Source organism: Mobula hypostoma (genome assembly GCF_963921235.1).
Source record: "Mobula hypostoma chromosome 8 unlocalized genomic scaffold, sMobHyp1.1 SUPER_8_unloc_7, whole genome shotgun sequence".
Classification (NCBI taxonomy): Eukaryota; Metazoa; Chordata; class Chondrichthyes; order Myliobatiformes; family Myliobatidae; genus Mobula; species Mobula hypostoma.
The window spans coordinates 216,529-228,177 of NW_026948130.1; the positions used below are offsets into that span (position 1 = coordinate 216,529).

General features: G+C 50.5%; 1 protein-coding gene across 2 annotated transcripts; it reads left to right on the forward strand.

The window, feature by feature from the left end:
- The first annotated feature begins 4,036 nt into the window (after window positions 1-4,036).
- LOC134341215 (large ribosomal subunit protein bL17m-like) lies at window positions 4,037-6,515 on the forward strand. 2 transcript variants are annotated; one of them, XM_063039045.1, is made up of 4 exons: window positions 4,037-4,183; window positions 5,198-5,379; window positions 5,594-5,662; window positions 6,038-6,515. In XM_063039045.1, the coding sequence occupies exons 2-4, from the start codon at window positions 5,206-5,208 to the stop codon at window positions 6,320-6,322; spliced, it is 528 nt and encodes a 175-aa protein (XP_062895115.1). In that variant the 5' UTR covers window positions 4,037-4,183; window positions 5,198-5,205; the 3' UTR covers window positions 6,323-6,515. The 2 variants fall into 2 exon arrangements, with proteins under 2 accessions (XP_062895115.1, XP_062895116.1); XM_063039046.1 differs by lacking the exon at window positions 4,037-4,183 and adding an exon at window positions 4,248-4,271.
- The last annotated feature ends 5,134 nt before the right edge of the window (window positions 6,516-11,649 follow it).

Consider the following 11,649-nt stretch of genomic DNA (forward strand, 5'->3'; position numbering starts at 1 on the left):
ATGTGCGTGTTTTTGAATGTGTGTATTTGGGAATGTGTGTATGTGTGAATGTATATAGAAACATAGAAAATAGGTGCAGGAGTAGGCCATTCGGCCCTTCGAGCCTGCACCGCCATTTATTATGATCGTAGCTGATCATCCAACTCAGAACCCCGCCCCAGCCTTCCCTCCATACCCCCTGACCCCCGTAGCCACAAGGGCCATATCTAACTCCCTCTTAAATATAGCCAATGAACTGGCCTCAACTGTTTCCTGTGGCAGAGAATTCCACAGATTCACCACTCTCTGTGTGAAGAAGTTTTTCCTAATCTCGGTCCTAAAAGGCTTCCCCTCTATCCTCAAACTGTGACCCCTCGTTCTGGACTTCCCCAACATCGGGAACAATCTTCCTGCATCTAGCCTGTCCGATCCCTTTAGGAACTTATACGTTTCAATCAGATCCCCCCTCAATCTTCTAAATTCCAACGAGTACAAGCCCAGTTCATCCAGTCTTTCTTCATATGAAAGACCTGCCATCCCAGGAATCAATCTGGTGAACCTTCTTTGTACTCCCTCTATGGCAAAGATGTCTTTCCTCAGATTAGGGGACCAAAACTGCACACAATACTCCAGGTGTGGTCTCACCAAGGCCTTGTACAACTGCAGTAGTACCTCCCTGCTCCTGTATTCGAATCCTTTCGCTATAAATGCCAGCATACCATTCGCCTTTTTCACCGCCTACTGTACCTGCATGCCCACTTTCAATGACTGGTGTATAATGACACCCAGGTCTCGTTGAACCTCCCCTTTTCCTAATCGGCCACCATTCAGATAATAATCTGTTATCCTATTTTTGCCACCAAAGTGGATAACTTCACATTTATCCACATTAAATTGCATCTGCCATGAATTTGCCCACTCACCCAACCTATCCAAGTCACCCTGCATCCTCTTAGCATCCTCCTCACTGCTAACACTGCCACCCAGCTTTGTGTCATCCACAAACTTGGAGATGCTGCATTTAATTCCCTCATCCAAGTCATTAATATATATTGTAAACAACTGGGGTCCCAGCACTGAGCCTTGCGGTACCCCACTAGTCACCGCCTGCCATTCTGAAAAGGTCCCGTTTATTCCCACTCTTTGCTTCCTGTCTGCTAACCAATTCTCCACCCACACCAATACCTTACCCCCAATACCGTGTGCTTTAAGTTTGCACACTAAATGTTTGATATTAGAGGGCATGCAATTAAATGGGGGGCAGGGAGCGTTAGTTTAAGGTGTATGGTGCAGTTTTATTTCACAGAGTGGTGGGTACCTGGAATGAGCTGGAGAACACAGATACAACATCAACATTTCAGAGGCATTCAGATAAACAGGTGAACATGCAGGGAAGGGATGGATAGGGACAATATGAGGGGGTTGAGTTTAATGGAAGGGAGCTGGAACACTGCTTGAGGTCCTGGTCACCATGCTATAGGGAGGAGATCAGAGGGTGTGGAGGACATTCAAAGTCAAAGTAAATTTATTACCAAAGTACAGTGGTCACTTTGTTTTGTACACCTGTTCATGAATCCATGCCATGCTCTCCTCTGAAGCTGTATTCAGGAGGGAGGTGCAAGGGCCTTGGAACCCCACTATCAGGTTCAGGAACAGTCATCCATCAGGCTCTGCACCCAAAGGTGATAACTTCACTCACCCTAACACTGAATTGTTCCACAACCTCTGGACTCACTTTCAAGGATGCTTCATCTCATGTTCTCAATATTTATTGCTTCTCCTCCTTCCTCTCCTCCTTATTATTATATTTCTTCGTATTTGCTGTGAATGCCCACAGGAAAATGAATCTAAGGGTTGTACGTGGTGACATATATGTACCTTGATAATAGATTTACTTTGAGGTTTGATGTAGATAGCTAACCAGACAATCATTCTGGCCATTGGCTGCAATTCAATGGTTAAAAGCATGCAGACATGGTCAAAGGGTTCAGTTGTTGCTCAGACCAAACATCAAAATGGGACAAAAATGTGATCTCAGTACTTTGACCATGGGATGATTGCTGGTTCGAGACGAGGTGGTTTGAGTATCTCAGAAACTGCTGATCTCCTGGATTTTCACACACACAGCAGAGTTTACAGAGAATTGTGGGGAAAACAAAACAAAATTCAGTGACCAGCAACTCTGTGGGTGAGAGAGCCTCAGTAATGAGAGAGGGCAGAGGAGAATAGCCAGTTCGGTTCAAACTGACAGGAATGCGACAGCAACTCGAATAAGCACGCGTGGTTTGTAGAGGAGCATCTCTGAAAGCACAACCCATCGAGCCTTAGCATCCTCCTCACTGCTAACACTGCCACTCATGGCAGATGCAATTTAATGTGGATAAATGTGAAGTTATCCACTTTGGTGGCAAAAATAGGAAAACAGATTATTATCTGAATGGTGGCCGATTAGGAAAAGGGGAGGTGCAACGAGACCTGGGTGTCATTATACACCAGTCATTGAAAGTGGGCATGCAGGTACAGCAGGCGGTGAAAAAGGCGAATGGTATGCTGGCATTTATAGCGAGAGGATTCGAGTACAGGAGCAGGGAGGTACTACTGCAGTTGTACAAGGCCTTGGTGAGACCACACCTGGAGTATTGTGTGCAGTTATGGTCCCCTAATCTGAGGAAAGACATCTTTGCCATAGAGGGAGTACAAAGAAGGTTCACCAGATTGATTCCTGGGATGGCAGGACTTTCATATGAAGAAAGACTGGATGAACTGGGCTTGTACTCGTTGGAATTTAGAAGATTGAGGGGGGATCTGATTGAAACGTATAAGATCCTAAAGGGATTGGACAGGCTAGATGCAGGAAGATTGTTCCCGATGTTGGGGAAGTCCAGAACGAAGGATCACAGTTTGAGGATAGAGGGGAAGCCTTTTAGCACCGAGATTAGGAAAAACTTCTTCACACAGAGAGTGGTGAATCTGTGGAATTCTCTGCCACAGGAAACTGTTGAGGCCAGTTCATTGGCTATGTTTAAGAGGGAGTTAGATATGGCCCTTGTGGCTACAGGGGTCAGGGGGTATGGAGGGAAGGCTGGGGCGGGGTTCTGAGTTGGATGATCAGCCATGATCATAATAAATGGCGGTGCAGGCTCGAAGGGCCGAATGGCCTACTCCTGCACCTATTTTCTATGTTTCTATGTGTCATCCGCAAACTTGGAGATGCTGCATTTAATTCCCTCACCCAAGTCATTAATATATATTGTAAACAACTGGGGTCCCAGCACTGAGCCTTGCTGTACCCCACTAGTCACCGCCTGCCATTCTGAAAAGGTCCCGTTTATTCCCACTCTTTGCTTCCTGTCTGCTAACCAATTCTCCACCCACACCAATACCTTACCCCCAATACCGTGTGCTTTAAGTTTGCACACTAATCTCCTGTGTGGGACCTTGTCAAAAGCCTTTTGAAAATCCAAATATACCACATCCACTGGTTCTCCCCTATCCACTCTACTAGTTACATCCTCAAAAAATTCTATGAGATTCGTCAGACATGATTTTCCTTTCACAAATCCATGCTGACTTTGTCCGATCATTTCACCGCTTTCCAAATGTGCTGTTATCACATCCTTGATAACTTACTCCAGCAGTTTCCCCACCACCGACGTTAGGCTAACCGGTCTATAATTCCCCGGTTTCTCACTCCCTCCTTTTTTAAGTATGTGTGTGTGTGTATTTCGGATTCACTGAAGGAGTTCATACACAGTCTGCACTGAGTGGGTTTCAGTCCGTTCGAACTATCGTCCACAGTTCAGTTCCCACACCTCATATCTGCATTTCAATATCCTTGTGCTCAGGTCCACATGATGCACCACATCCCACCCGCTGCTGTCCTTCAAAGTAGGGGACAGACGGTTGTTGGAGCCCAACACCACAGACAAAGAAACATCCCAGAGACTGGTTTTACTGAAAATAAATATTTATTTCGAAACTTCCTGTGCAAGTTTGACTATAGCTGCTGAACAAATAATTATTTTAAATTTCGTACGTGTCGAATTCAATGCTGATCCGCTATTTGGGCGAGGAGGAGGCCTTTCAGCCCCTCGAATGAGACTTAGCTTCAGTTTTCTCGCGGAACCTTCGTGCGGGAATCGGGATTCCGGCCGGAGGTAGAGAGTACGTACCCGGAGATGGTGGCGCTGTGAGCGGGGAGGTGGTGAGTAAGGGCAGAGAGAGAGAGAGAGAGAGAGAAAATGGGGTGAGGAACGGGAGAGAGTGAGGAAGGGAGGGAAAGATTAGGAGAGGTGAGAATGCGGAAGGGAAAGGGTGGAGGAGAGAGTTCGTGAAACGACTGGGAGAGGTGGGGAAAGGGGGAGGTAGTGGAAGCGTAAAGGGAGTGAGGTGGGGGGGGGGGGAGAGAGAGGGAGGGGAGATGTGCCGGGGGAGAGCGAGAGAGGGAGGGGAGATGTGCCGGGGGAGAGCGAGAGAGGGAGGGGAGATGTGCCGGGGGAGAGCGAGAGAGGGAGGGGAGAGCTGCCGGGGGGAGAGAGAGGGGAGAGTAGTGGGGAGAGCAGCCGGGGGGAGAGGGGGAAAGGGAGGGGAGAGCAGCTGGGGGAGAGTGAGGGGAGGGGGGAGAGGGAGTGGAGAGTAGCGGGGAGAGAGGGAGGGGATAGCAGCTGGGGGGAGAGGGAGGGAAGGGAGAGCAGCTGGGGGAGAGGGAGAGAGGGAGGGCAGAGCAGCTGGGGAGAGAGGGAGAGGAGAGTAGCCGGGGGAGAGGGGAGGGAAGAGTAGCCGGGGGGAAGGGAGAGAGGGAGGGGAGAGCAGCTGGGGGAGAGGGAGGGGAGAGGATCTGGGGGAGAGGGAGAGGAGAGGGAGGGGCGAGCAGCTGGGGGAGAGGGAGAGCAGCTGGGGGAGAGGGAGGGGAGAGGGAGAGGAGAGGGAGGGGTGAGCAGCTGGGGGAGAGGGAGAGAGGGAAGGGAGAGGATCTGGGGGAGAGGGAGAGGAGAGGGAGGGGCGAGCAGCTGGGGAGAGGGAGAGAGGGAAGGGAGAGCAGTTGGGGGAGAGGGAGGGGAGAGGAGCCGGGGGAGAGGGAGGTGAGAGCAGCCGGGGGAGAGGGAGGGGAGAGGAGCCGGGGGAGAGGGAGAGAGGATCATTTGGTGGCCTAGGGGTGAGCTTGCCCTGGGAATCAGTGAGGTGAGGAGCGCTGGTACTGAATTTGTGCATCTTCCAGCGCCGAAGATGCATCTGACGGTTACGCTGTGGATCAGACATGGGAAGGTGTACAGGCGCATGGGCCTGGGACCGCGTTCTCGCATCGACATGCTGCGCTGCCTTGTCACCGCCCTGGTCCGGCACGAGAGGATCGAGACCACCCTGGCACGGGCCGATGAGATGAGGGTCTACGCCGAGAGGGTAAGTGTGGAGATTGGAGTGGGCGGTATAGGGGAGGGTTGTAACGGCTGAGGGGTTCGCAGAAAGGAAAGGGTGTGGAGAACTGGAATGGCCTTATTCCCTCTCCCATGAGCACAGGCATGGGAGGTTGTGTGGGAAAAGAGGGGTGGGGACGGGTGGGGTGGTTGTAAAGTGTGCTGAATTGTTCCCGTGCTGACCCCTGTCCCTCCCCCAGCTGGTGGACCATGCCAAGAGGGGGGAAACTGATCCACGGGCCATGGAGATGGCCGACTTCTGGCTGACGGTACGTACCACTGGTGAGGAGGAAGCACTTTGTTGTGGGGGGGGTTGGCGGTGAGGATGATGAACCGTGGGAGGGGGCAGTGAGGGGGGAGGTGAGGATGATGAACCGTGGGAGGGGGCAGTGAGGGGAGCGGTGAGGAGGGAGTGCGCTGGGAATGGGACGTTGTGGGATGGGAGCGGTGAGGACGGAGACCTGTGGGACCGGGGTAGTGAGGATGGGACACTATGGGAGGGGAGTGCTGTGGGAGGCAGTAGTGAGGAGGGAGCGCTGTGGGAGGTTCTTGAGGATGAAATGTCGTGGGGGGGGCAGTGAAGAGGGAGAGGTAATGATGTGCCTTTCTCAACACTGACTCTCTCTGTCCCCTTTCCACCCCAGGAGAAAGACCTGATCCCAAAGCTGTTCCAGGTTTTGGCACACCGTTTCCAGAACCAGACAGGGAACTATGTCCGGATGTTGCAGATTCCCAACCGGGACACCTACGACCGGGCACGAATGGCCGTGATTGAGTACCGGGGCAACCCCCTTCCTCCTCTGCCAACCTCCCGACCCAGCAACAACCCCAACACCCTGCTCAACCGGCTGTTGGAGGGCTGGAGGCAGGAGGCTGCTTCCACTCGAGCCTCAGCCCAAGGCCAGTCCCAGGTTCCGGGTGCGGCCTAGCTTTGACTTGCCTGGCTCCCCGTGGAGGAAGGGTGTGGGGGGTTGTGTGCAGCATTCTCCCTCACCCTTGGGGACCACCTGCTGGGCACAGTAAATGGATGGGCCCATAACCCAGAGACTTTTGTTCTCCAGAAATACGATTCGAATGCACTTCCTCTGTCTACTTTCTCAACATTAAAGCCCTGTGACCCTCTCGTCTTTGAGATCTGCCTTTTCTCTGAGCACCAAGTTGCTGAGAAGTGTGCCGGAATTGGTAAAACTCCACTCTGACTTCAGCGAGCTAGCACTGAATTCCGGGCAGGAGTAAGGCCCTGAAGTCAAAAGAGAGGAGGAGAAGCTGGGTTTCTGGCCGTTCAGGATCGTTCCCTCTCTTGCTTGCGTCAAAATTTCATCCAGAAAGATGGCAGGGAGGGATGGAAAGTTGGCTGAGTGGATGGTCAGTCACGGAAGGCAGAGGGTGGTTGCAGCTGGGATGAATCCTGCCTGGGGGTTGCTGACCAGTGGTGTTCCACAGGAACAGAATGGGCAGATGGAGTTTAATCCACAGAAAGTGTGCAGTGATTCACATTGGAAGGTCGAACCTGAAGCAGAATATAAGGTTACTGGCAGAATTGTTAGCAGTGTGGAGGAATGTGTCCATGTCCATTGATCCCTCAGCGTCGCCACACAGGTTGATAGTGTGGTTAAAAAGGTGTATGATGTGTTGTCCTTGATTAGTCGGGTGTTTGAGTTTCGAGCCGTGGGGTAATGTTGCAGCTCTATAAAACCCTGGTTAGACCACACCTGGAGTATTATGCTCAGTTCTGTTTGCGTCATAGGAAGGGTTTCAATAGGTACATTTAATATCAGAGAAATATAGACACTATACGTCCTGAAATTCTTCTTCTTTGCAAACATCCACAAAAACAGGAGTGCCCCATAGAATGAGTGACAGCTAAATGTTTGAACGACACCCCAGCTCCCCCCTCCCACACACAAGCGGCAGCAGGGCAATGATACCCCCCCCCGACACTACCAGCAAAAAAAGCATCAGCACCCTCCACTGAGCACTCAAGCATGCAGCAAACATAATCAAAGACACAGACTTGCAGTATCTCAAAAACTACTGGTTCACCCGGTAATTTGACATGCCGCTCCCCCTCCCCCTCTGGTGTGGGGAGACATAACAAACAATATGCTGATTTACCAGGTTAAAAGTCTACCGCGTGGCTTTTTCCGAGCTCTGCGCCCAGAGGTTCGGCACCAGAAAGGCGCAGCTCTCTGGACACAACCCCGGCAGCTAACCCCTTGCTCCCGATGTCCCATGTTCTCCTGTGACGCTTCAGTCATGGGCACCAGCCTAGAATCAGCGGGTTTCCAGAGCCCCGAAGGTATGCTTGTCTTCCAGGCCGCATCATTGGGATGTCAAAAAGCAGCCGTTTGTGAGGCCCTGAGAGCGTGTCCCATTCCCGCAAAGACCAAAGTCTGAGTGTAGCTCCAGGTGAAGGTCTTCAAAAGTACCTTGAAAAGGAAACAAAGAGATCAAAGATAGAAGTAACACTGTTTCTGAAGATGCAAGCAAAGGAGTTGCCATTTAGTGCCATCTTAACTTTGCTCCACCCCTCCGCCCTCCACTCCCAAGGATGTGCAAGCCTTAGAGGGGGTGCTGAGGAGATTTACCTGGATTAGAAAGCATGTCTTATGACATGGACTTGAGGGCATGCCTCTTCTCAGCCCAGCTCTGCACCCTGTCAAAGTCCCACTGCAACCTACAACAACCCTCCACAAGCTGTCATGTCATCGGCAAACTTAACTACCTTGGGTGGAGGGGTGGAGATATGTTTCTACCAAAGAAGGGTGCTCCTTCCCTCTGCTAGCCTGCAGGTTACCCTTGGGCAAGGTTAGTCCCCCTGATCAGAGTCCTATGAAGCTATGAGAGCAGGTGGTGGATGGTCGTATGAGCAGCTGGTGCACATCACAAATCCTGGTTATGCGATCATTGATGCCAGGAAGACAATCTCTGAAGAACATTGATAATGGCTGGGGTCACCAATGTAACGACACTGCCCAGAAGAAGACAATGGCAAACTACTTGTGTAGAAAAATTTGTCAAGAACAATCATGGTCATGGAAAGACCATGATCGGCCACGTCGTACGACACAGCACATAACGAGCGAACTTAGGTTGAGCAAGCTAAGGCTTTTCTCTTTGGAGGATGATAGGAGATTTGAAAGTTTAGGAAGTGTTAGCGGTCGTTTTTTACAAAAATGCAATAGAACGCTCCTGGGGTCAGTGGTTGAGTACATAAGGGATATTTAAGAGGTTTAAACTGACACATGGATGAAAGAATATTGGAGGGTTATGGGCTGTCTAGGAGGGAAGGAGTAGATTGATGATGGTGTAGGTTTATGAGGATCATCACAACATTATGGGCCAAAGGGCCTGTACTATGTACCACTGCACTGTTCTGACCTTAGCCTCTGCTTTCTCCAACTGCAACGTCATAGCGTAACACAGCACAGAAACTGGCCCTTCGGCCCAAATGGTCCATACTGATTCCCATAATCCAGATCCATTTGCCTGCGTATGGCCAGCTTCCCTCTAAAACTTTCCTATCCATGAACCTGGCAAAGTATCTTTCAAACGTTGTGGACGTGCCTGCCTCAAACCCTTCCTCTGGCAGCTTGTTCCACCCTCTGGTGGAAAAAAAAGTTGACCCTCAGGTTCCTATTAAATCTCTTCACTCTAACCTTAAATGTGTGCCCTCTAGTTCTTGATTCTCCAACCCTGGGGAAAAATCTGTGTGTATTCACCCTATCTGTGCCCCTCATGATTTTTTTTAAGCTTTCGTAAATTAAGTCTCAACCTCTCTCCATTACTTAGTCCCCCAAGTCCTGGAAAAGTCCTCATAAATCTCCTCTGCACTCTTTCAAGTTTAAAGGCATCTCACCTATAAAAGGGCAACCGAAACTAAGCAGGGTACTCCAGTCTGGCCTCAGCGATGTATAAGACAACTGCAGCATTACTCCCAACTCCTGCCCTGGCTGATGAAGGACAGCATGCCACCTTCTTCACCACCCTGTCTAGAGTATTGTATTGTTCAGTGCTCTGAGATGCACCAGGTTGCTGTCGGGATTAGAGGGTGTGAGCTGTAAGGTGATGTTGGACAAACATGAGTTGTTTTCTCCGAGTGCCGGAGGCTGTGAAAAGACCTGATAGACGTTTACAAAATTGAGAGGTGTCTATCGAACAGACAGTCAGAGTTGTCTTTTTCCAAGGGAGTTGAAATGTCTAATACTAAAGACGTGCATTTAAGGTGAGGGAGGGAAGTTGAAGAAAGATGTGCAGGGCAAGGTTTTACACAGAGTGGCGGCTGTCTGGAATGTACTGCCAGGGGTAGTGGTGGGGCCGGGTACGATACAGATGTTTGAGGCTGTTAGACACATGCACATTCAGGGAATAGAGGGGTACAGACAATGCATAGCAGAAGGCATTCCATTTAATCTGGAATGGAGGTCTGCACCAACAGGATGGGCTGAGGGATCTGTTCCTGTCCTGTACTGTTCTAAGACTTGCTGAGTCTATCAGCCTGTGTTCAGTGCCACCTGTACAGTCAAACCACAGCAGTCAGCACCTGAGAGAAAGCTACCACAACACACGTGGAATGCTGGAGGACTAGGTTAGACAGCGTCTAGGGAAACGAATCAACAGTTGACGCGTCAGAAAGGGGGAAGATGCCACAATAAGAAGGTGGGGAAGGGAAAGGAGGACGTGCTAGAAGGTTGGGGGTGGGGGAGGGTGAAGTAAGAAGCTGGGAGGTGATAAATGGAAAAGGTAAAGATCTGGAGAGGAAGGAATCTGATAGGGGAGAGTGGACCATGGGAGAAAGGGAAGGAGGAGGGAACCCAGGGGGAAGTGATAGGCAGGTGAGGAGAAGAGGTCAGAGTGGGGAACAGAAGAATAGTGAAGAGGGAGGGGAATTTTCAGCATCTGCAGAATCTCTTCTGTTTAAGAAAAGTACCATGGTGATTCGGAGCAATCGTTTTACTGAAATATGTGAAGACATACATAGATGGTCCACACTGGTTCATTGCCCCACAGGAGACACTAGAGGGCTCTCAGTGATCCATTGAATGTATGAGAGCACTCTCGTGTAGACTCTGGGATAGCCTGCCATACCCACACTCAAAGCCCCAGGAGGCAACTCCCAGGAGCATGCCGGAGTCACCCTGTTGGGAAAAATGGGAAGCAGAGTCCGTCACTAGCTCCCCACGTATAGGAACATCATCTGTTCCCCATTCTATCATTGCTGATTTATTACCCCTACCCCCATTCTCCCTGCAAAATTTAAAGCATTGACTAATCAAGAGCCTATCAACCTCTGCTTTAAATATACTCAATGATTTGGCCTCACAGATTCACCTCTCTTTTGAGGGAATTCCTCCACGTCCACTTATCTAGGCCTTTCGATATGAAATATGTTTCAATGAGATCCCAGCCATCCCCGCCATTCTTCTAAACTGCAGGCCTAGCACCGTCAAATGCTCTTCATTCCTGCTATCATTCTCGTGAACCTCCTCTGGTCTCTCTCCAATGTCAACACATCTTTCAGATTCTAAAACTGCACAATACTGCAAAGGCAGGCTGACCAATGCCTTATTAGGCCGCGGCATTACATCCTTGCTTTTGTATTCTAATCCTCTGCATATGAATGTGGGTGGGCAGACTGGATTCTGCACCCCTTTCCACCTCTATCTCTCTCTCCCCCCCAGACACTCACCCCTTGCTCTCCTGTATTATACCGTTCTCCCCACAAATCCACACTTCTACCTCACCCCTCCCTATGTCCCCCTAAATTCTCTCCAAAACCACTTTACACCTCATCTGCCCTCTATCTCTCCCCTACTGCTCTGTCAACCCTTCTCTCCCCCCATTTCCTCCCTTCTCTCTCGCTTCCCCTACCATCCTTGCCCCTCTCCCGCTCCCTGTCAACTTGCTTACTCTCATTCATGGTGATGCTCCATCTGTTCTGTGGGCAGGGTGATGGTCGGTACGTTCTGGTTAGTGGTGGCATCCAGGACAGGTGGATTAGCATGATGTCATTATCCAGGGTTCGCGCATCATAGGACGAACGTTCTGTTGGCTGGACTGAACTATTTTGACCTCTCCATCACCGAGAGGTCGTGCTCACCCAGGTGAAACGTGGTCACTGCAGGTGGGGAGAGAGTGGGTGATGATGTAGGGAACTGATTGCTTCACCAAACACCCTAATCTCAAACCTACCCAAAGACTGGGAGGGGGAGCTGCTGGATGGGATCACAGAGACTGGGGAGGGATTTAGAGCCTG

Coding starts and splice junctions, on each gene's coding strand:
- LOC134341215 (XM_063039045.1), top strand. CDS start 5,206: ATGCATCTGACGGTTACGCTGTGGATCAGACATGGGAAGGTGTACAGG. Junction 5,380..5,593: donor TGAGGGTCTACGCCGAGAGG/GTAAGTGTGGAG, acceptor TCCCTCCCCCAG/CTGGTGGACCATGCCAAGAG. Junction 5,663..6,037: donor TGGCCGACTTCTGGCTGACG/GTACGTACCACT, acceptor TTTCCACCCCAG/GAGAAAGACCTGATCCCAAA.